Source organism: Musca vetustissima, unplaced genomic scaffold, assembly GCF_032173495.1.
Source record: "Musca vetustissima isolate MV318-11 ecotype Yass unplaced genomic scaffold, APGP_CSIRO_Mvet_v1 utg18595, whole genome shotgun sequence".
Lineage (NCBI taxonomy): Eukaryota > Metazoa > Arthropoda > Insecta > Diptera > Muscidae > Musca > Musca vetustissima.
The window spans coordinates 37,521-60,726 of NW_026884951.1; the positions used below are offsets into that span (position 1 = coordinate 37,521).

General features: G+C 36.1%; 3 protein-coding genes across 3 annotated transcripts; 1 reads left to right on the forward strand and 2 right to left on the reverse strand.

The window, feature by feature from the left end:
- Positions 1 to 6,739: 6,739 nt before the first annotated feature.
- Positions 6,740 to 10,571, forward strand: LOC133332047 (uncharacterized). The gene is made up of 3 exons (XM_061540428.1): positions 6,740 to 6,841; positions 10,262 to 10,385; positions 10,460 to 10,571. Exons 1-3 carry the CDS (start codon positions 6,754 to 6,756, stop codon positions 10,569 to 10,571), a joined length of 324 nt encoding a protein of 107 aa, XP_061396412.1. The 5' UTR covers positions 6,740 to 6,753.
- A 708-nt stretch (positions 10,572 to 11,279) lies between these two features.
- LOC133332048 (putative GPI-anchor transamidase) lies at positions 11,280 to 15,390 on the reverse strand. Its single transcript, XM_061540429.1, has 6 exons — positions 15,328 to 15,390; positions 14,764 to 15,272; positions 14,400 to 14,517; positions 13,744 to 13,854; positions 13,524 to 13,684; positions 11,280 to 11,391 (listed from the first exon to the last, which is right to left on the reverse strand). Exons 1-6 carry the CDS (start codon positions 15,388 to 15,390, stop codon positions 11,289 to 11,291), a joined length of 1,065 nt encoding a protein of 354 aa, XP_061396413.1. The 3' UTR covers positions 11,280 to 11,288.
- Positions 15,391 to 22,337: 6,947 nt separating this feature from the next.
- Positions 22,338 to 22,851, reverse strand: LOC133332049 (neuronal membrane glycoprotein M6-a-like; the record flags this gene model as incomplete). Its single annotated transcript, XM_061540431.1, has 2 exons — positions 22,338 to 22,622; positions 22,707 to 22,851. Coding segments are annotated over 2 exons (423 nt in total), but the record flags the coding sequence as incomplete, so codon positions are not given.
- Positions 22,852 to 23,206: the final 355 nt, after the last annotated feature.

The following is a 23,206-nucleotide window of genomic DNA, read 5'->3' on the forward strand; positions in this document are numbered from 1 at the left end:
CGCAAGTACCCATGCTTCAGATCCATGCACCAGTACAGGTAGTATCAGCGTCTTGTATAATGCGAATTTGGTGTGACGAGAGGTGGCCTTGTTTCTAAATTGCTTACTTAGGCCATAGTAGCATCTGTTGCTTCTCCGAATTTCAAAAGTTTATTTATGGTGGTACCACGGTATATTCAATTTCCACAGTTTATCTGGGTCTACTGGACGTCTTGCGCGTTGTTACCATAAACTTGATCTTGTCTCCATTTACTGCTGACCCACTTTGGCAGACTCCTTCTGATAGCTGTTACTGCTCGCAATGTTCGACCCATTATGTCGATGTCTTCGGCACAGGGGAGTAACATGTGTTGTTTTGTTAAAGAGTACCATTTTTGTTCACCTTTGCCTCTCATATGACCTTTTCCAGCAGAATGTTAAAAAGGTCACACGACAAACTGTCATGTGTCTGAATCCTCGTTCGGTATTAAAGGGCTCCGAGAGGTCCTTTCTGACTTTAACTGCCAGTCAAAGTTTTTCGTGGGTCTTTTCCAGGATCTAGTCTATGGTGGATTTGTCAGGTCTGAAGCCGCATTGATAAGATCCAATAATCTCATTGACCATTGGCTTCAGTCGTTCACACAGCACGCTGGACACCACTTTATATGCGATGGGAAGGAGAATTATTCCTCTATAGTTGCCACATATCGTCTTGTCTCCTTTTTTGTGCACGGGACACAGGATGCTGAGTTTCCAATCATTGGTCATGCATTCCTCTAGCCAAATTGAACTAATCAGCTGGTGCATGCTCGTGACAGGCATCTGACCATAAATGGTTCGGTTGGTAATCCATCGGCACCTGTTACTTTATTTTTCTTCAGCCGATTAATTGCTACTCTGACCACATCTTGGCTAGGTAGTATACACTTTATACCGTTATATTGGTTCTTCACTGCCACTTTTTGATACCAGAAGCTTTCCAAAATGCTCCTTTCAGATCCCCACAACGTTATCTGTATTTGTCACTAGGTTTCCATGTTAATTGCGTTGATATTTACAGGAGGATGTGCAGCTTTCCAAAGGTAGCTGATACTACTCGCCATGTTCGACCTTTCGGACTTGAACTGCTGACCTTGTGCCAGTTAAAGTTATCCTGCATAGTCGTAATAATTTTGCAGGAATGCCGAACAAGACATGGTTTTAAATACCTCTTAGCGCATAGGAGTGGCGAATGCAGGTTTATAGTCGACGAATAGGTGAAATATGTCGATGTGTTTTTCAAGGGGGTATGGTAGTTTTGCCAGGTCCAATAATGTCATTGACCAGTCGTTCACACAGCACGCTAGATACCACTTTATATGCGATAGGAAGGAGACTAATTGTTCTATAGTTGATACATATCGTCTTGTCTCCCATTTTGTGCACGGGACACAGATAAATCTCGAACTCCATTCCTAATATTTCTATAACAAAAAAGCGAACAAAACAAAAACAACATGTGTAAACTTTTATGGTGTCATAGCCCTAATTTCAATTATATATCTCAACATTTCATATTTTTGTTTCAATCGAAAATAAATACGTTGTTATTATTATTATTGATTCTTTAAATTAAATAAAAATCAAAACAAGATCATAGATTAATGACATTCCAATAAGCGCATCGACTTGGCGCCTCAATAATTTTTATTCTCACCTGAATCACACACCGAACAATAAACAAAACTCACATTTTATTTCGGTTATTTTTCGTGCAACCGGTTATTTTTTATTGTTAAGAATTCTGTCTTCGTTATTCGTTATTATGAATTGCAATTCTTATTAAAATGGAAATTTTGTGGACTATGTGAGGCGACGACACGCGTCATCATTCCGCCAATAGTCGTAAATTATACACGGGTCAGAGTCAGTGTAAATAATATCGTTAATAACAAATTACAGCTGATCATTTTTTTTACATTGCATCCTTTTTTCTTGGCTGAATGAAGAGAACAAAGGAAGGGAAAGTGAAAAGTGTTACAAGATCCGGCTGAGGATAACAATGGAAATAAATAAATATCGGAATTCCGACTGGAGAATTTATGTATGTTTAAGCTGTCACATACTGAAATAATTAATTTTATTTCAGATAGCTATGTGAATGCATGCACGAAATTTTATTTTTTCATTTAGTTAAATATTTGTTTTATTTTCCAAAACAATATTGAATTATGAGCCAAAACATTCAAATAATGTCGAACTTTGTGGAATATATTGTAAGTTTTTTTTTTTAATTTGCATTGTTTCCAAGCGGTAAAAGTTGATTGAACACACATCTGCCTGTCGCCACCTACATACATGCATTCATTAATATAATTAAATTAAATTTTTCAAACAGGAAATAAATTTTGAATAAAATTCCAGAAAATACCTCAAAGTGGTAATTTATTGATTTATTAATTAAACAGAAGCATTTTTTATCGAACGAATAAAAAAACAGAATTTTAATTAAGCATCATTCTTTACTTCACATTCTTAAGTGAATTTCGGAAACAATGAATATTTTCAAATAAACCGATTTTCCCATCACGTGGTCTTAAATAAATTTTAAAAATAATAGAAACCCACTATGAAATAATTTGTCCCCCTCCGCTGGCATTCAAAATCATAACCCACTGCAATACTGCAACCCATATTATATATTATACAATTATTGGGTCTTATTCCTCCAAAAATATAATAGTTCGTAGCGCCCAAAAGTATGCAGTTCAAACAATTACATCTTTAAAATAAATGACATATAGATGGCGTTATTTTTTTACTCCCTTTGGGAGCATAGGTCTTCCACAAAGCTTCGCATCCTGCTCTGTTGGTTGCAGTTGTTTTTGAATCTCCCCATGTAAGATTATTTTCTTTTAGTTCTCCGTTTGTTTTTCGGCGGCCGGTGTTTCTTGATCGGCGTCAATTTTGTAATCTTTGGGGATTCCCTTCATTTTGTGGGCATTTTTAAGGTTTGTTATAGTGTTGAACCCGAATACTCTGCATATGATTCAAAGGCATTTGTTTCTCTTTCATATCAATTGTGAAAACTGACCTCCCCGCGGTGCCACCAGGGGTAACTATTTGCATCATCCATTGAAATAGTGAGCTGATATGTGCCGCGAGTTCACCCATAAGAACTATAAAATAATGGGCTGTGGTGTCGGGTTAGTCGAAATAGAAAACCAAACCACCCCAATGTTGACGAATCCGCACATGGAATGTGCGCACGTTGTACAGAGCAGGCGCAATGTTCGCTTTGGCAGATGTACTCAAAAAGTACAAAGCCGATATTATTGCCTTACAGAAAATGCGATGGAAAGGGACCGACATAAGTAAATCAGATGATTACGACCTGTATTATAGCTGCCATGAAACGAGACGTGAATTTGGCTGCGGATTTATAGTTAATAGGAGATTAAAAGACCGCGTCTCCAGATTCACTCCAGTAGATGAGAGAAATGCTATATCCATATAAAAACGAAGTTCTTCAACATCAGTTAGCAGCACCAGATTCAAACATCTCGATATACACAAGGCCACCTGGATTTCTCCCGATAAAGCAACGAGAAATCAAATTGACCATGTTGTGATAGACGGAAGGCATTCATCCAGTATTTTCGACGTCCGATCGATACGAGGTGCAAACATCGATCCGGACCATTACCTTGTGGCAGCCAAGGTTCGCACCCACGTTATTGCAAACACAACAGATAGCAGAAGCCTACTCCGCTCAACCTATCCACTTGCTTGACGAAAGCAAGAAACTCATCAATAAACCCATGGTACGATCAGGAGTGTCGTAATGCTACTGATCTAAAAAACGCAACGCATAGGGCAACCCTGCAGGCAGATACATATAACGTATTGAGGATCCGGACGGAGCATTATTAAAAGCTTCTGGTATCAAATAGTGGCGGTGCAGAAGATACCCTAGAACCAATAAGATATGACGCTATTGAGTGTATACAACGTAGCCAAGATGTTTGATGTCAGAATAGCAATTAATCGACTGAAGAACAATAAAGCAGCAGGAGCCGAACTATTCAAGATCGGTGGTCAGATTCTGGTGAGGAGTATACACCAGCTGATTAGTACAACATGGCTAGAAGAATGCATGCCCAATGATTGGAACATCGGCATCCTGTGCCCCGTGCACAAAAAAAGCAGACAACACGGCATGTGGCAAATATAGAGGAATAGGCCTCCTTCCCATCGCATATAAAGTGTTATCCAGCGTGCCAAAGGCTGAATCCAATGTTCAATAAGATTATTGGGTCATACCAATGCGGCTTCAGGCAAAATCACCATTGAGCAGATTTTTACTCTGCACCAAATCCCTGCACACATCGACACATTCCACCTATTTGTTGACATAAAGCAGCATCCGTTCAGAGGTGTTTAAAGTCATGTCTGCGTTCGGCATTTCTGCTAAATTTATACGGCTATGCAGCATAACTTTAACTAGCACAAGGTCAGCAGATAAAGTCGGAAAAAACCTCTCGGAGCCTTTCAATGCCGAACGAGGGTTCAGACAAGGTGCCAAACTCTCGTGTGACATTTTTAACATCCTGCTGGAAAAGGTCATACGAGAGCCAAAGGTGGACAGAAATGGCAATCTGTACACCAAACACCACATGTTACTCGCCTACGCCGATGACATCGATATAATTGGTCGAACATTGCGAGTCGTAGCGGCCATCTTTGAACAAATTGAGAAGGAGTCTGTCAAAGTGGGTCTGGCAGTAAACGACGAGAAGACCAAGCTGATGGTATCAACGCGCAAGACAATCAATAGACTCAGACCAACTGTGGATCTTGAAAACTACAGCTTCGAGGTAGTCAAAGATTTTATACACCTCGGTACCGCCATATATTAAACAAATGACATCAGTTTTGAAATTCGGAGAAGAATAGTGTTGACCAACAGATGCTACTATGATCTGAGTAAGCAATTCAAAAACAAGGCCACATCTCGCCAGACCAAACTCACACTCCACAAGACGCTGATACTACCCGTGCTGTTATATGGATCTGAAGCATGGGTACTTACGCAAGCAGTGACGAGTTCTTGGAGCGTTTGAGAGAAAAATTTTCCGAAATATCAATGGGCTGCGTTGACGGTGAATATCGCCGTCTATTGAACCATTTTAGTCCCTGTTTACCAAAGGAAAACCAAGGTAGTTTCTGACTTCCACGAGTCGCTCTGATGGGCCACAAAAATTTGCAGAGGGGTTGAGGAACACCTAAATAAGATTCCAATAAAAAATAACTAAAAAAGCTTAACCCATTCGAAAGCTATAACGAATTTACTATGATTGTTTTAGATAGATTATCATTTAGGCATGGATTTAAAAATATATTATTTTAATGTATATATAATTTTGAGTTCCTACATCTAGATCAGATCCGTATAGACTAATTTAAAACAAAGAACCTCGCGATAGCCCAATTTTTTAATGAGTTACAGAGCTATCTTTGGATGGGTACAAATGTACCACGGTTATTGATCTGCGTATACTTTTTTGGTTATTGACCGTAGGGTTAAAGCAAAATTAAATATTATAACATCCTGTAGCATGTTTAAGTAAATATGACATAATAAGACACCAATTACAGAGTTGTATTTTTCTTATTTCCCTCAACATTGTTGTTATTGTGACATTAGAACATCATTGACATAGGCCGCTGATTCTATAGAAAATATATTTTCACCAATTTGAAACTACTTATATTTTATTTATCATCAAATTCCTTCTGTGGGGCCTAATGTTGTCCAAATTTTGTCAAAATTTTGTTTCTTAAAATTTAACAACAAACATCTAATGGCAATGACATCGAAAAACAAATTTCGATTGACACATTTTCTTAAATTCGAATACTCTCACTTTACTGATAAGATTGAACTTTTCACATTTACATTTTAGAGATAAGTAATCGCTACAAGAAACAAAAAAATACATAAAATGTTTAAATTTTGAAAATTGTGAGACAGTAATTAAATCTGAGGGTAATTCCAAATAAATATTGACTACAAATTGATTTGAAATTTGTATGTTTTCTACTGCAATTGTAACTCCTTCAATTTATTATATATTTAAATATAATCTATTCCCATTTATGAAAATATGTCGTTCTTCTGACAAATATTTAATGATATTGTCAGTAAAATTAATCAAAACTAATTTCGTTTATTTGTCAGATCCCAAGTCGATTTCCATATCCTTGGTTCTTGTAGTATATTTAATATATTTCCCTTTATTCCATAGAAGCCACCAGAATCTTTAAAATTCAGCCCCATCATAATTAAATCACATTCTTCCTATTGATATGAAATGCGATATGCTTCCATATCCAAAAAAAATATTGATGGTGTGGCGCATTTTTTCTGTTCCTGAACTTGAACTTGTACGTCACCAACGCTACAACAAAAGAACAACAACACCTTCCCCCGAAATCAAAATCACACACAACGAACATATCTGCAACAAGTACAAGCGTTTAATATTATTTTGTTTTTATTTTTTTTTAATTCGAAATTCAATTATTCCATCTTCTCTGCTGCTGCTGAAGATGATGGTGGCGACGATGACGATTTACCGATCCAACCGATAACAATTAACATATAAAACTTGAAGATTCGCCGCTGAAATATAACAGTTGTTCCAAAGACATTCAAGTGTTTACACACAGCATCCAAAAGAGTTTAAGATAATTTGTTTTTGTAATTTTTAAAATTTAAATCCTTGTGCCAAAATGAAATTCGTTGTATTCGTGTGTGTTTTATTGGGAATGTTGGCCTGGAGTGAAGCAGCCATTGCCACAGCACGTTTCCATAATCCAAGTGAGTGTGTTTATTATCATAATTTGAAAAAGGATTATTTAATAAAATAATTCAAGAATTGAAAAAAATAAACAAAATATCGAAAATGTTAAGAAAAATAATACGATGTACCTGAAAAGTTTAATCGTGAAGACCAAATTATTGTGTGAAATTATTCAAAAACAAAATCTGTTTGTTTATTTTTTGTACAAATTCAATGAGATTCCTGAGATTTAAGCCACATCGAACTTGTTTATCCGACCCTTCGTTTAGAGGGGTAACTATAGTTATTTCAAAATCGCTCTAAATTAAAGGACTGTAAAGCTCCAAAACCCCTAAGGAAAGTCCAAACCAGATTCTGAAAGGGATTCAACTCCACTTGAATTCTTTATCTGATACGTTGTAGCTCTCGCAAACATGAGCCTGAAAGCTGACTCTATACAGAACCCTAATCATGACAGAGTAAACCAATATAAAAATCGATGTTATTTTGTAAAAACCAGTATGAAAAGGACAAAAGTCGGAGACCGACTATATAACACCCTTCACAACTATGGGTATATACAAGAGGGGGATTTCCCACTTCAAAACTTAACACAAGCCATTTTAGAATCAATTCGGTATGCTGTACAAAATTTCATGTTATCATTTATCTTTGGGGGTTTATATGCCAGTTAAATAACTAATTTCATCCTTGGGCCAAATCAATTAGCTGTTGCCCATGACTCCGGATCATAAATTCCACCTGTACTTCGTTTATAATAATACAGGGACAGATGGGCGGACAAGCATAAATGAACTATATGGATACCGTTTGCCTGTTAAAAAGATATCACAAACAACAATATTCTATACCACAGTGTGGTGCAAGGTAAAAATACGAAAATCGAATAATATGGACTATCTCACTTTTGTGTAAGTCCATTGAAAACGTGACAATTATATCCTCTCAGATCCACATAATCTAAAAATATATATTTCCAGAGAGCTGAACAATATATTCGGACCCAATGAAGTCTAACTTTCTGCGGATCTGTATTCCAAGACTGAACAATTTTTATCGATATTTGCACTCTTTTGACCGATTAGAGGTCAACAGCTCCTCTTTTTTTACGCTGACATATTTTCCCAGAGTGAACATTTAAATCATAAGATTCAAATTTTCTCTTTTTAGACAGAAATGTCTTGGCTTATTTGATCCCAGAACCGCTCCCACAGCAAAATTTCTTGACGATTGGTCCATAACTGTGGTCTGTATTGTGTTTACAATTATGATGGACAGACGGACAAATTATAATGAACTTTCTAACGTATGAATCTCCGACTGGCATAACAACCATAGTTGTTTTAAGTTGTAAGGAAAGTTATCTTCCAAAACTGTGGAAGGTATAAACCCTTCTCAAACGGATTCATCCTGTCTTGCAAGGAATGTCCACCTCGGCATCCCCTTGTGGCATACCGATTTAAAAACATATTGAGGAGATTGTATATGCACTATTTTTTTATGGTTAAAAAAATTACCGAACATTCCCGAAGATCCCGAAATTTGTTCCGCTCCTTGTTATTGTAGCATATGTATATTACATCAGTTTTATTTCTGCTCAATTGGATTATTCTTTTATAAGTTCAATCCATAATCAAGTTTGTATTAAAGGAGTGGATTTTGCTGGACCAGAAATGAGGACCGTTGCCACATTTCTACAATACAGACATCAACTGTGTTCAAACCACACTAATTTGTCGACCTACCACGCTCATATGCTGCTATCTATAACGGGTGATTTTCGAGGATTTATATTCACCATGTGTTCTTGAATTTCTCTCTCGCCTATATCAGAGTGAATACAGTTCAATTCCGCTCTTGAGCTAGAAGCTTTATGTTGCACCATTAGACCTCCCTCTTCTAGTTTTGACGCACAGCAAGGATCCTCGTCTTCTCATGTAAGTGGTCATGTGGAGTGGAGTCATGAGACGATATATTGCTGCACTCTTCACGGTCGATTGTAACAATGTTGAATATTTTACATTGCCTAGTTCTTGTGTGGACTACACTGGTCCAGCATAATTTACCACAAACCGGGTTCTACATTTACAGGTTTCAACACCTCCAGAAACATGAGGTTATTATGTACCCGTCGACCAGCAAATTCAAGAGTAGCCACATTTCCACTGTTTATGTGGCAAACACTGACTTTGGGGCGGATATTCTTATGGTCGAAACATGGAAAATGTCAGCTGAGTACATAAATTTGGACATGCGCTTCAACGAAATATTGGTTTTAGATCTCATGTTTCCTTGGATCAAATCGGTTTCACACAATTTGGAATCAATTTACAAATGTCGGTCAATTTATCTGTCTGTTAGGCCGGCTGGTGCGCACGATAACTCTCGAAGGTAGTAAGCAATTTCATCCAAATTTTGCACATCGCAGTATTTCTTCCAAAATTAGTTCAAGTTCCAAGAAGATGAATATCGGTTCACTACTTCTGGTACCTCCGCCACAAAATGGTAAAAAAAATTGGCTGAAAATTAATTTTATCTTATCATGCGAACAGACTATCTGATTTGAACCAAACTTCGAACAACCTATTATCATTTTCAAGCCAACATCAAATCCGAAGATGGGACACCATGATCCACTTTTTCTGGTACCCCCGCCACAAAGGGTCAACATTTTCAATATTTTTAATCCAATATTAGGCGAATGAAATGTACGATTTGATCCAAACTGCGCACATCATAAAATTTCTACAATTATGTTCGAAGACGGGATTCATCTGTCCGCTCCTTCTAGTACCTCCCACACATAGGGTCAATATTTTAAAAACTATCCAATTTCATCCCGAATGTATTTTAGGGCTTTTTGTTAGCCTGCGGATAGTTTTAACCAAACATTTTTTCTAAGAATCGGTAGCCCGTAACTATTAACCCAAGCCCACTACTGCATCGCTCTTATTAAATAATTGTATTTTCAGCTGGAATATTCAGCCCCCAAAAATGATTTTGTCATGATTTTTGTCACTATACTTAAAAATAAGTCCTAAAAAATTGCTTTCACCCTTTCGAGGGCTATAAAGAATAGCATATTTACAAATGGGCCCACGCCATTTCGCGAACCTTATAAGTTATTATTATTTTCACTTCGGAAGTGATCGTAAATATGAAGACTGTTATCTCTATTTCACAACCTCATCCGACACTTCTAAAATAGCATATATAGATTGTAATATATGGAGCAATGATAAGTGTCACTTCCTTATATGTGTGAATCGCTTATTCTGTATTCGGTATATAAAAATGGGTACATTAAAACTAACGTTATTACTTTAAGGGATTTTTCTCCACACCCTTTCAATATAAAAACTCCCATCCAGAGTTTATTATTTTGAATGCATTTTAATTATTAACTAATAAACTCATTAAAATTGTTTCCCTTACAGCTTATCCCGGCAAATGTACATTCGATTCAAACACCATTCTATCGCCTGGTCAAAAGAGTAAAGCACCCAACCATCCCTGTGCTGGTGTCACATGTATGGAAAATAGCATGGTGGAATTCAGAACGTAAGTTATTCGAACACTTTAGAAAAATTTACTAGATTTATAACAAAAATAATAATTATAATATTCATTTACAGATGCCCTCCAGTACCACCACCAAAAGGCTGTAAAATGCGTGATTTTGTCAATGTAAATCGCAGTTATCCAGAATGTTGTGAACGTCACTACGATTGTACCAAATATATTTAAACAATAACCCGCATAAACTAAGCAACTAACGGAATTAGCAAAAAGAGTTACGATTTTTTATTATATTAAAAAAAAAACAAAGCTAATCTTCTTGATCTATAAATAGACTGTAAACAAAATATCAAAAGAAAACAGCAAGTCACTGAACCCACACCTGGTTATGTGAGACGAAATTAAAAGTTCGGGGTGTGTCTAGCTAGCTTGCCGTCGTAGTCGTCATCAGTTAATCAATTGTATCTGCAAACATAATCAAACACATCAATTATAACTTCATGCATCATCATGTTTCTTAAAATTTATATAGAAGATTAGCTGTTTTTTTTTTCTTCTTCCTTTCTTTTGTCTCAATGTTGGAAGCTGTTATTTTAATTGTTAAACGATTGTATTTCGTTCTTCTTTTTTAATTAATTAATAATATTAATTTCATTTTATGTATAAAAAAAAGTAATTTATTTCATCTACATACATACATTCATTTGTTTATAAACAAAGAATAAATAAAATCATACATATCAAAACAAAACTTGTTCCTTTTTCATTTGTTGTTTCGTTGCATTCCTTTACTGAAAAAAAATTTAAAAAATTACGAAAAATACTTTGGATGATTCACAGTTCAAACATAACGTTGATCGTTCATCTGCTTTTGATTTAAGATGCGCTGCTGTCATTCGATCGGTGTTGTTACACATGGCGTTTAATTACACACTAAAAAGGTTATTAATTAAATAAATCTTTGGGAAATTGCTGCTCGAATTGTACATTGAAATTGGAATGTTGAGAATTTGTTTCTTCCTGCTGCAGTAGGGCCTCGATAAAGTCTCTGAAAATAAAGGAAATTAAAATATGAAAATAATTTACACAGTGTAAAGAACATAAAATATTTAAGTGCCTATCATAAATATATTTAGATAGATAAGTGTCGTAAAAGAAGAAACTTATGCGGTGGAATTAAAACGAATAGAGATTCCAACTTTTAATGGAAATGTGGAGGAATGTAGTTCCTTCCACGATATGTTTAAAAAAATGATAGATGGTAATATTCAACTGTCGGACGTGCAAAAGTTGTATTATCTGAAAACCAACTTGAAAGGAGAAGCCTTACGATTAGTGCAGCATCTACAAGTAACTGGCGCAAACTATAAGGCAGCGTGGGAGTTGCTGGAAAGGCGATACAGTAACAAGAGGATTTTATTCACGAAACTAGTGGATAAGATTTTGGATCAACCGAATATAAATAGTCAATCGGCATCCAGCTTAAGAAAATGACTCCACATTGTCAATGAGAGTGTTCACGCATTGAAGGCGATAGAGATACCCATCCGATTTTAGCCAGAATTATTATAAGAAAACTGGACAAAGAGGGACTAAATGTGAAAAAAGTCTAAAGAAACTCAAAAACTTGCAGACGTGCTGGACTTCCTGGAACAGCAATATCAAGCATTAGAAGACAAAAGACAATCCGTTCAAGAAATATTCAAGCAGCAAGACATACCAGGAAAGGCGGAGAAGAAGCAATGCAGATTTTGCATGTTGGTTGGTCACGACATTGTGGCGTGTAGGAAATTTGCGGCTCAATCATCGAACGAGCGATATAATTGGCCGTGATTGAGGGGATTTCTGCCTGAAAAACACTGCAAGGATTTTTAAGTTTATATGAGTTGAAGGTGCACCAGCACCTTTCTCCATCTTCGACCCGTCAGTAAATATAGACAAACCGGCCAGGGATCTCAGGTTTCTCTTCTAGGAAAGGGGTAGAGAGAGAGAGGGCATAGTCAATGATGTGAGTACTCCTTGTCCAAAGTGCAGAGACTTCCTAGCAACCGTTACCCGGAGCCTCATGGCACATTTTGCAGCCTGGAATTTAACCAGAGAATCTAGTGGTTGGATATTCAAGATTACATTTAAGGCTGCCTGTGATGTGCTTCTTAGCGCACCGGTTGTCAGGATCGACCGACCGACCACCTCATGTAAAACAGTGTCCACTAATTTGACTTTGATGTATGCATCCTTGGATTTGCTGATTTTAGTTGGGTTGATAGTGTTCCTCATTTCGGAGTCTAGTAACCTTTCTAAAGTCTTAAGAAGAAAGGCTAATCAATACCTGCCCAATATAAATTGAGACGATTGCACTATCTTGAACGAAGTTGAGGATGGGGTTTGGACTTCTAATTTCGGTACTCCACGTGCGACTGGCGTCTATATAGCCACTGCCCATTCACCAGGCTTCTGGAATGATGTGGGTGGCTATCGACCAATAACTAATAATAACTACTTTAGAGATTCCGCCAGGCCCAAAGTTCGGATAACAAATTGTAAACTACGATGTAGTACTCTTCGCACCGCATTTTAAATCTCAGGTTGCTGAAAAAACTATCGGTGAATATAACTAGCGAGACGATTAACCAACTATGGGTTAATACACCTAGCGCATCTCTTCGGAACAGTCACTGTTTCGTCGTTAAATGTAACTGAGATCCAATCATCCTTCTTTCCAGGGTTCGAGACAAACTTAGAAGTTGTCCACAGCTTACTCACACCGGTTCCAATGTTGCAACAATTCAGATACTCTAACAATTTATTCCACTTATGATCTGCGACTAATCTGCTTGTTTATGAATTCGGGTATTTAACAAGTGGTAATTCCTGAAGATATGGTTAGTGAACTCTTTGTATGGCAGAAAATCTTTAATATAAATTTATATTTGGACATAGGTCATATAAACATTTAGCCTCATTTTAGGTATTTTTATGATTTAAGTCTAATATTTCAACCGATGTGACTGTAATTTTGCATTCCGGATTTAGACATCTTTTTTCACTTTTCTGTAAAAACGTATACAGTTCCAAGCTTTTTATCATGAATAACTTTTTCGGTACCATCCACAAGAATAAGTTACTTGAATGTATTCTTTTCGAATTGTGCAGAAAATTTAATTTAAAATTTGTACTTACTCTTCTTCAGCCAGTGTAATATTAACACGACCTGTTGTTATTTCCGTTGGCCGTATCGAACCAAAGAAATCAGTTATAGGAACTTTATTTGGATCACGTCGATATAAATCTTTGCGTACACCCACTGTTGAAATGCACAGACGTTTCGGACAGACTTTTAACTGAAAAGGAGAAATCGAAAATTAATAATATACTTTTGTAGTTCAAATAGAATACTTACAAATTCTCCCATTGTTTTATCGCTATTCGGTTGAACCTTTTCCAAAAATTCCAAAGCATAATAGGTATAACGATCAATCATATATACACCAATGGAAGAGTCAACGTGATGCTGTAAAAAAGAACGAAATGATTTAATAAAATAATAAGAAATTTTGTGTATAGAAATCTGTTTATTAAAAAATGTTTAGTTTAAGAACTTATGGTTGGTAACTCCCGTCTATAGATTCTTCACTCGATATACAAAATTTCAATAATATCCATTGCAACCTTGGATATACCAATATCAGAGGAAATGAATATACTAACAAGGTGACTCACAACTGATTAATATACCGAACGGAAAATATGGTACCCCATAGTTGACCTACTACAAGGAAGGATTAGGAACATACGCCACCATATACTTCATAATACGATAAAACACTCTTTCAGTGGATATAAAGTATATACTCCAACCTTCCCCGAAGAGATTCAATCACTAAAAATCTACAAATGAACCAATAGACTTAGATTGTGGTTGATGTGTGTGTGAGAAAATAGTATATCCTTAATTTGTATTTATTTTGTTAACAACCTGTGAATTAACTCTATACTTTTGAACTCTCATATAATTAATATAATATTAATTTATATAGATTAATTTTTATTGCTTACCGATAGTGAATCTTCTCCCACCAAACTGCTAGCAACAGCTAATATATTGGGTGATGTGAATTTTTCATACAAGGATGCAGCTTGGCATGTATCCACCATTAAGAATAGTTCATTATATCTGAAAAGTCAAACGCAGAGAAATTATCAGTAAATTATTGTAATACACAAGAAAATGAAAATAATACAAAAAGCTCTGATTATTGGAAATTAGAGATTAATAGAATTATGATAAAAGGTAATCTTAAATTTAAAAATGATAAACCAAATTTAACGAATTCTTATGGACCTATGTTAGATTACAATTTTCAAAAATACTATTGTAACATTTAGATTAACAGTTATCAACATTCCTAATTTCTCCTACCTCTTCTTCTCCCACATTTGTTCAACGGCATCGGCCAACTCTTGACTTGTAATTTCTTCGGAATCTTGGAATTTAAGAAATCCGTCACCACCGTGGCCAGTTAAATAAATCAGCACATTACTACCAGCATCGGTAAGTAATTTCTTAGAGCGTGCCGTGCCATTTTGTGTCCTCCCAGTCAGCAGACGTACAAAATTCTCTACTGTCACCTCATAACCACGATAATCTACCTCTACATCATCACCATAAACATTAATATGTTGATTGGCATTATTATACACTTGTCCGGGACGTGGATTTCGTGGATTACATGCCATATCATCGGCAATCATAAGTATAATTTGTGAATCGGGTATACCCAAACGTTTCACCGAACGATAAATGGACAGTACATTGGCAACATGACGATAATTAAACCAAAATCTTGAGGCATCTACGAGTACAGCCCAATTGTTGGTGTGCGTTGATCTTTGTACGGCATCAATGTATTGATTTAGTTGATTATTGGGCTGCAAAAAAGAGGATGATTATTTAACATACATAAAATGGAAATAAAATGTTTACCTCTTGACAAAGGGATATGCAGGCATTACATGCCAGTAATACTGCAATTATTAGTAATTTCATCGTGCTAATGCTTTTGATGAGCCCTGGAAAAAATTCGAAACAAAGAATATTAATTTATTAAAAATTTAATCATTTTATTGGGTTATTGGAGTTTTAGTAGAATATTTTCAAAATATTGGAAACAAATTATCTAAAATGATCAATTGTTCAATTATTGTAAATTTTAACTGGATATTATTGTATAGCAGTTCGCATTTCAGCATCCCTTCTCTAGTCTGATTGTTCTCTTAGCAAGCAGGAATTAGAGCACTTTTAGGCTATGTTAATAAGGATTCCTTGGAATATCTGTGATAACAATTAAAAAAAGATCCTTAGTCATATGTAGTACTTTCGTGCTTGAGGGTTATTAAGTAGCCACATTTCCGAGGCCGATCTATAATGTAAATCGTGAAAAGATTTTTTTCAAATCATATATGTACAAAATGGAAAAGAGGTGGCCAGGTAGCATAGCACCGCTATTTTTGAACATTTCGAATAATTAACCCAAACTGTCATGAAAACGACAATTCTTGAATATTGGAATAAATTGAAAGGCTATTGTCGAGTGAGATTCGAGACACTATTTTTTCAAAATTCAAATATTCGCAAGTACAAGTGGCTTATTGGAATCAAGTATTTGCTCATGATTAGAGATATCTTTGGTCTTCTTCTTCTGACATATCTTTTCATATATCAATTCTACCGTGTTTGGGGTGGAATTTAAAGTGGCATGAGGCACTGAGTCTATGTTGCCACCTTCACGGGTATTCATATATTTCATGGGATTTTTGTGTTTTACGGGTAGAATTGGCTTGTATTTCAATATAGTTTTGATTAGTTTTTGTTTTTAAATTCGTATAGCTGCATCTTTGTAGTATTTTGCTAAGGCAAAGTATGCCCTAATATTATTAGATTTTAGTATTATATCGATTGAATGTTGATAAATTCCGAGTTTTTGTAGATTTTGCAATAAAGAACGTCTGGTATTTAGGTCAATGTCAGGGCAATTAAAGGTGATGTGGTCCATAGTTTGGATGTCTCCACAATCCATCTGTCGGAGCTGGTTATGTTAATTTTGTGGAGATGATGTTTCATCTGATTGTGGCCAAATCGTAGTCTGATTGTTGTTGTTGCGTCACTTCGGGGCATTTTAACACTTCGGAACCAAGGAATACAGTTGACTTTGGGGGAAAATGAGTAAAATCGTCTGCCATATATACTTCCATTCCATTTTTCTTGCCAAGATGTGACTGCCGAAGATTTGTCGTTTTGTCTCAAGTCAGATGGACATAATTTTAGGTAAGAATCGGTTGGATTATTGTTAGTGGCAATGAAGTCCACATACTCGTTACCATCGATGCCGCTATGGCTAGGCACCCATAGAAAGTGTAGAGTGTAGGCCTCCCTAGACATTTGGTAAACCTCATCTTTTATTCTGTAAATATAGAGATGGGTATTTCTGGAGTTTAGAGATCCAATGGCCTGAAGGACTGATTTGCTGTCAGTGATGAGTACATATTTCCCAGGATCACAGGTTTTGATGAGCATTAAATCTTCAACAATTGCATAAGCTTCCGCGGAGAAAATAGAACAGTGTTTATCTAACGTGAAGGAAGCTTCGATGTCCAACGAAGGTATCCATAAGGCACAGCTGGTTTTGTCTGCAGTTTTTGAGCCGTCAGTGAATATGGTTTTGAAATCGGGAAATTTAGTATGCATGGTGTTGTTGTACATATTAACAATGTATGATGTTGCCGATCGATTCTTAAAGATGTCCAGAAATGTTACGTTTGGGAGTAGAATGATGTCTTGAAGCGGATAGTTATATTGGTCGATGTAATCTGATGAGGTTATTTCTTTCTATTTTCTCATGGTACAGTTGGAAGAATGCAGGGCGGGTTTGTTACAGATCGTTATATTTTTGGATACAGGATATCATGGTAACACTCTTCTAGACCAGCTGATTAAAAAAGAGTTTATTCCTGTTGGTTTGTCAACACCCATGTTAATATAGCCTGAAAAGAAAAGTCTGTCCCTAGTCTATTCCGATCCGTGCTATCAAAAATTGAGTGTTTCAAGTGTTTTCCTCCTTTTGGGACCATAGGGCCTCCACAAAACATCGCAATATTTCTCAATTGGTTGCAGTTGTTTTTGCATCTTCCCATGTACAATAATTTTCCTTATTTCTTGGGATATTATTTTTCGCCAGGTGATTCTTGGTCGTCTTCCATTTGTGTCTTGTATAGATTTTTGCTTCGTAAGATTCCACAGCTCTTTGCTACTTATGGTGTTGGATCCGTCTCTTAATACCGGCATTAGTCTCACTTTGTGCACAATACTCGTGTGATTGTTTCCTCCATTATTGGAAAGCCCAATATCCAGCCCTTACATACAGACACTTAAATATTTAACTAATTTTACAATAAACAAAACCAAAATAGTAAATCTCACGTACCGAAAACTTCTTCCAAGATATGACTACCGGTGAACCAAAAAAGTCCACCGTAAAACAGAAAAACGACGTAAAAGGGATAAATAAAGCAATGGCTGATAAAGCATTATAATCAAAACAGAATACAAAACAGCAATAATAGGGTCCTATTGATCGAAAATGAAACGTTTTCAAGAAAAGACTTAAATAATTAATTGGTTGATCTTCTGTATAAATAATTTAATAAATACATACAAATAACAAAAAATTAGAACGAAAAATAAGGTCCTTTGCAAGAATAAACTAATAACAATTCAAATGAAAGAAGAGAAATTATTCATTCACTACGAATTGATAACAGTAGGGATCAGTAAATCAACTTTCCAATAGATTATTTTTAAATTGTAATTACTATACTAAAAAATATATATATACATATATATATATAAAATTTTGATGATTTATACTCCTATTAATGTCAAACTCACAAGTTTATATCAAATTTGAATCATTAAGTGCTTGTGTATCTATAATTTTATGAAAGTGCTACCAAGTTGTTCTACATTATGCATCATACAGGGTGACACATAAACAGCTAAAAGCTGTTACAATTCAATTGGATTGATAATTTACAATACTCTTCTGTAGAGAAATTTGATAGGAGGGTTCAAGGACATGTATTGCACCAAAAAAAGAAGTTAAATGCTGGCTTTCTGGAATACCCAATGACAACAAAAGGGATAATTTCTTTTATGAAACCGAATTTTTCAACCAGAGTTTTAAGTTTCGCACATCAACACGACTACTACTCAACGAACAGGATCAAGCAGAGTACAGAATTGAATTGGTTCTCAATCTAGTAAAGTAAATATATATAATAATCTCCGCCCGAATCCTTCTATTTACCAGTAATCAAGGTTACAAGGATTGCGAATGATTTTAATCAATGTGCCCGCTGTGAACCACGTTATTTGTTTAACATTAGCATTCTATTTGAGGGCAATAGCCGTCTGGTGCTAGGGGAGTTAATAGCTCTCCATGTACTAGGGGATTTAATAGCTCACCATGAGTTGTGACATTCCGTCCTAGTTAATGACCAGAGGGCTGTGCAGAGCAAACTGATAGCTCCACGTTCTGCACGGTAAATGGTGATTCCCCCACCAGAATATGGTTAGAGAGTCACAGAAGAGTCCAGAATATGGTTAGAGAGTCACAGTTCGCTTGACATAACCATTGTGCCACCAGGTTTGATAAATGATGTCAACTGTCAGCCCGTCATTTCTCTTGGCTCAGACCAGGAGCCTTCATTTAGGCGATTGTCACCTACGTCGTTCCCGATGCCTGGACAATGGGCAAGATGTTCCCGCTACTGAGGCCAAGCAAAGGTAAATCTTACAAGCCAATTTTACTTTTGTCACCAGTAGCATTAGGGAAAGCTATCCAGTTGCTAATCATCAACATGACAACGTAAGCAAAACAGCACAGCAACAGCGTTTTATCTCAACACATATAATTGGAGTACTAAACGAGAACCGGTCGTGTCATAGAACAGTGTTGGTAGCGTGTGTCCTATTAAAAGCATCTGATACAGTCAATTATGCCACAGTGTTCGAGGACACCGAGAACACTTCCCTCCGGCCAAGTTTGAAACGTTGGATAATCAACTACATGTGTGGAAGTCAGTCGTACGTGGTGTTCCGATATTCCACGCCCTCCTGACGGCATCGAGATCTTTACGAATGCAGATCATTGTACGATCATGGCATCGGGACCTATAGTTGAGGACATATATGTGAACTTGAATGTCTATCTCGCCGAGTAAACACCATTCTTTTACGTGGAGAATATAATATGAGCCACTAAATCTTCGACCACATTGTTCACCACATGGACTGCGGAGATGAGAATGAAATTTTTTTCCTATTTAAGTTATTGGCCCGCCTCCCGATTATCGAGTATAATAGCGCCACCACAGATTATGTAGACTTTGTCTACGAGCCTTCAAAATACTTTCAATTTTAACACTGCTTTCCTTGGTTAATTGACCAAATCGTTAGGATAATTCCAATGATAATGAAATCCTCAACCGTTTGGATTCCATTGAACGACTCGGACTTTATAGGTTATCCGTATTCGAAAAAACGCGTGCTAGTTAAGCGAACGCTTAACAACCGCTATTTTGTAAAAATCTATTTTTAAGCCCGTGGGCGTATAATGCTTTTTTAAACTTTTTAGATCACGTCCTTCTTGTGAGCCGTCCGAAAACGAACAGGAGAATGACATTGAATGTGCAGGTCTACGGACACCCAATTTCGAATACCAACTACTCCAAAATACTCGGTGGCACATTCGACGGCATGTTCAAATCGTCCGCGCAAACCATAGATATCTGCGATAAGTTAAAAAGTAGAAACAAGATAAGGAGCCATGCGGTACGAGTTTGGTCTGCGAATACTAGTGTTACACATTGGAGTAGTACTCAGTTCTGTCAGAACGCCGTTATGAAAGGGAGCCTTAATATCAATTTGGCTATCGAGCAGGTCTAAATAGCCTGAATCTGCACATACAAACCAGAGTAGTTTTAGTCCAATTACGTTTCAGGATTGTGCAGTCGTCTTAATTCATATTGGGCAAGAATTGTTGACCAGGTGCAGAATGTCTGCCCAGCATGTGGCACGGGCCCTCATACCACACTCTTACTCCTGAAGATTTGTAGTTGCAGCCAGTGGAAGAACAATATTCTTATAAAACTGCTACAACAACAATCACGGCGAACCGATAATTGTGTCAACATTAGATATGTACAATACTCGATCATTACATCCTCATATATAACCATAATCTGCGTCTAAACTTCATATAGTTTTGTGTCCATAAAAAATTGAAGAGGCAATCCTGAAAATTTTTGCGGTGAATTTTGATAACCTCTTTCATTTTTTCTTGCACTCCCATTACAATCAGAAGATGAAAGCTAGTTAACGACATATAAGGACATCAGTTGTTCCATCCTATATTATGTAGACCCAGTCTGGATTTCCTCCTTAGCGACATATGAATATCCTTGCAAATAATTCTCCTCGAATTGCAACGGATTGTGACCAGTTAATGAGCGTAGATCACCTCCATGAGACGGCAGTCCTTCTGGCATGCTATCTGCTGTGTCTACCAAACTGTCACAATGTGATGGCTGATTCAACTACGCGATATACCCGTCAGGACTTCAGGTTCTATCGTGAAGACATCCAAGAAGTCATTCCATCTGATGTCTATAGCGAACTTTTCATATAGTGAGAGGCTTTTTCCTAGGACAATTCGTTCCATCCTGTCACAACTAATGTCCGAGAATAGGAATGCTCTTAGTTCTTATCGAGAGTGCATTGTTCCCGAAATCTTTACAACAAATTCATCTGAGCAAACAAATCTTCCCATAGACTTATAGCTAAAGCCAATAGAGATTGCACATTTCTTTCGGCGTACCTCTTTCAATCCTAAATTCCAAAACTACTATATTTTCGGGAAAGAACTTTTGACTACAGCCAAACTATTACAACAACCCTAAGGTTCTTGAATTTTCCATAGCATCCTACAAATAAAACACAATTTTGTTTAAATATATATTTTACAAAATAAGTAGTAATTTTATTAAAAAAAATAAACTTTTTACATAGAGAATAGCTCTGAATAACTCTAATGGTTAAATTTCAACTTAAACGAATTAATGAATAAAAAAACATGAAAGAAAAAGTAGGAATGAATCGAAAAGTGTAAATAAAAGAACTTGGGAATTTGTACTATGGAGGAAAGGTACTTATACTATAAAAAATTGTGGCGTTTTCGCGGGTCACTATCGGTCGTCAAATGTAAATTGTCAATTCATGTTTGCGCATTATGGTGTATGATCTAGGTTGGATGTATTATATATAAAAACAGCACGGATATTAGCTTTGCAGTTATCTTTTTAGTTCCGGAATAGTTCGGTCACGAATAAAATCTGATAGTATGGAAGTTTTCAATAGTTGTTAATCCTCTCGTAGCCATAAACTACGGGAATTTGAAATCCTCTTGTTTTCCTTAAATATATTAATGTACTTCCAAAACAATTGACTTGAGCGTTTTACATTCATTTTTGCAGCAACCGATAAATTGTGCAGTTCGGGAAAAATATGACTTTAAGAAGCCATTGGAATGGACGGAATATTCGTTGTTTGAAATATCACTATTTTAAATTGGCTGTAGAGCTTGAAATGCAATCTATTTTTAAAGCTCCTAAACAAATTTAAAAATTTTCACTTCGTATTTGTTCGTTTTATTGTATTCTTATTTTTTGTATCCAATGTCCTTTGCGAACATGTTTCATTCGAAGTTCGTTATGACGAAAATGCCGAAAATTATGAACAATTGTTCTACAATTTTGTTGTGGTTGGGGAAGTGGGTTAGAGTTGAAATTCCAATAACTATGTTTAATACTTTCATGTTTTTCTGTTTCTGTTTTTGTTTTTTGAATTGGAATATTTATTGTTCTTGCATTACGTTTTCATCTCCCTCTAGAAACGTTCCTTAGATGTTGCACTGTATTCCAGTTCATTGAGATGTTGTATTTCTTGTAGCTCTTGGAATTTTTCATGATCACGAATGTGACTATAATTTGCCGACAAACACATTAAATAATGAACCAAACTCAGAATGACCAATAATGTTGCCAACGTGGCCAATATAAACATGACTTCAGCATTTTCAACACCATCTTTGCAAAAGGCTTTAATTTCCCACGGTTCACATATTTTCATATCTTCTTGTTTGGTACTCGAGGGGAACATGAAATCTGTAGAAATTGAAAGGTAGAGAATTTTTAATTAGGTTACGATACATTATTATCACTATTATTATTATTATATTTTCTACTTACGAAATTGTGTTAAATCTATACAAGTATTTGAGCGTTCAACGCTTGAACACATATTCCAGAACATGGTGTATATGAAGGTACATACAACCAAAAAACATAATATCAGTGTCCAGACAAAATTGAGCAAATATGTTAGACCCATGAGCTGAAATGTATAGAATTTAAATCGAAAAATTAAAAACAAAAAATCCTTACTAATTTTTCTAAACAAATAAAGAGCAAAAAAAACCGCTGTATCCCTAAATAATTTAAAGCTCCAACTAAAGGTGCCGAATTGCTTTGGTTTTAGGACAGCTACTATCTTAGGTCTCTCGTAGATGAATTTGATTTTTATGGAATATAGGGAAAGTATTCGAAAACCGGTGATGCGTTGAAGACGAGTCTTATTAGAGGATCAAAGAGAATTCCATGAACTCAATGTGCTAGAATGATCAACTACATCGCTGCAACAAACTGGGACATATAAATAAGAACAGTTAAAAATCGTAGGTAAGGGCAAG

Bases quoted from the DNA above. Each gene is read 5' to 3' on its own strand.
- LOC133332047 (XM_061540428.1), top strand. From the start codon at position 6,754: ATGAAATTCGTTGTATTCGTGTGTGTTTTATTGGGAATGTTGGCCTGG. The intron at 6,842-10,261 runs GTGAGTGTGTTT...TTTCCCTTACAG, and splicing joins AGCACGTTTCCATAATCCAA to CTTATCCCGGCAAATGTACA. The intron at 10,386-10,459 runs GTAAGTTATTCG...ATTCATTTACAG, and splicing joins AGCATGGTGGAATTCAGAAC to ATGCCCTCCAGTACCACCAC.
- LOC133332048 (XM_061540429.1), bottom strand. From the start codon at position 15,390: ATGAAATTACTAATAATTGCAGTATTACTGGCATGTAATGCCTGCATA. The intron at 15,273-15,327 runs GTAAACATTTTA...TCTTTTTTGCAG, and splicing joins GCATATCCCTTTGTCAAGAG to CCCAATAATCAACTAAATCA. The intron at 13,685-13,743 runs GTAAGTATTCTA...TCTCCTTTTCAG, and splicing joins ATAAAACAATGGGAGAATTT to TTAAAAGTCTGTCCGAAACG.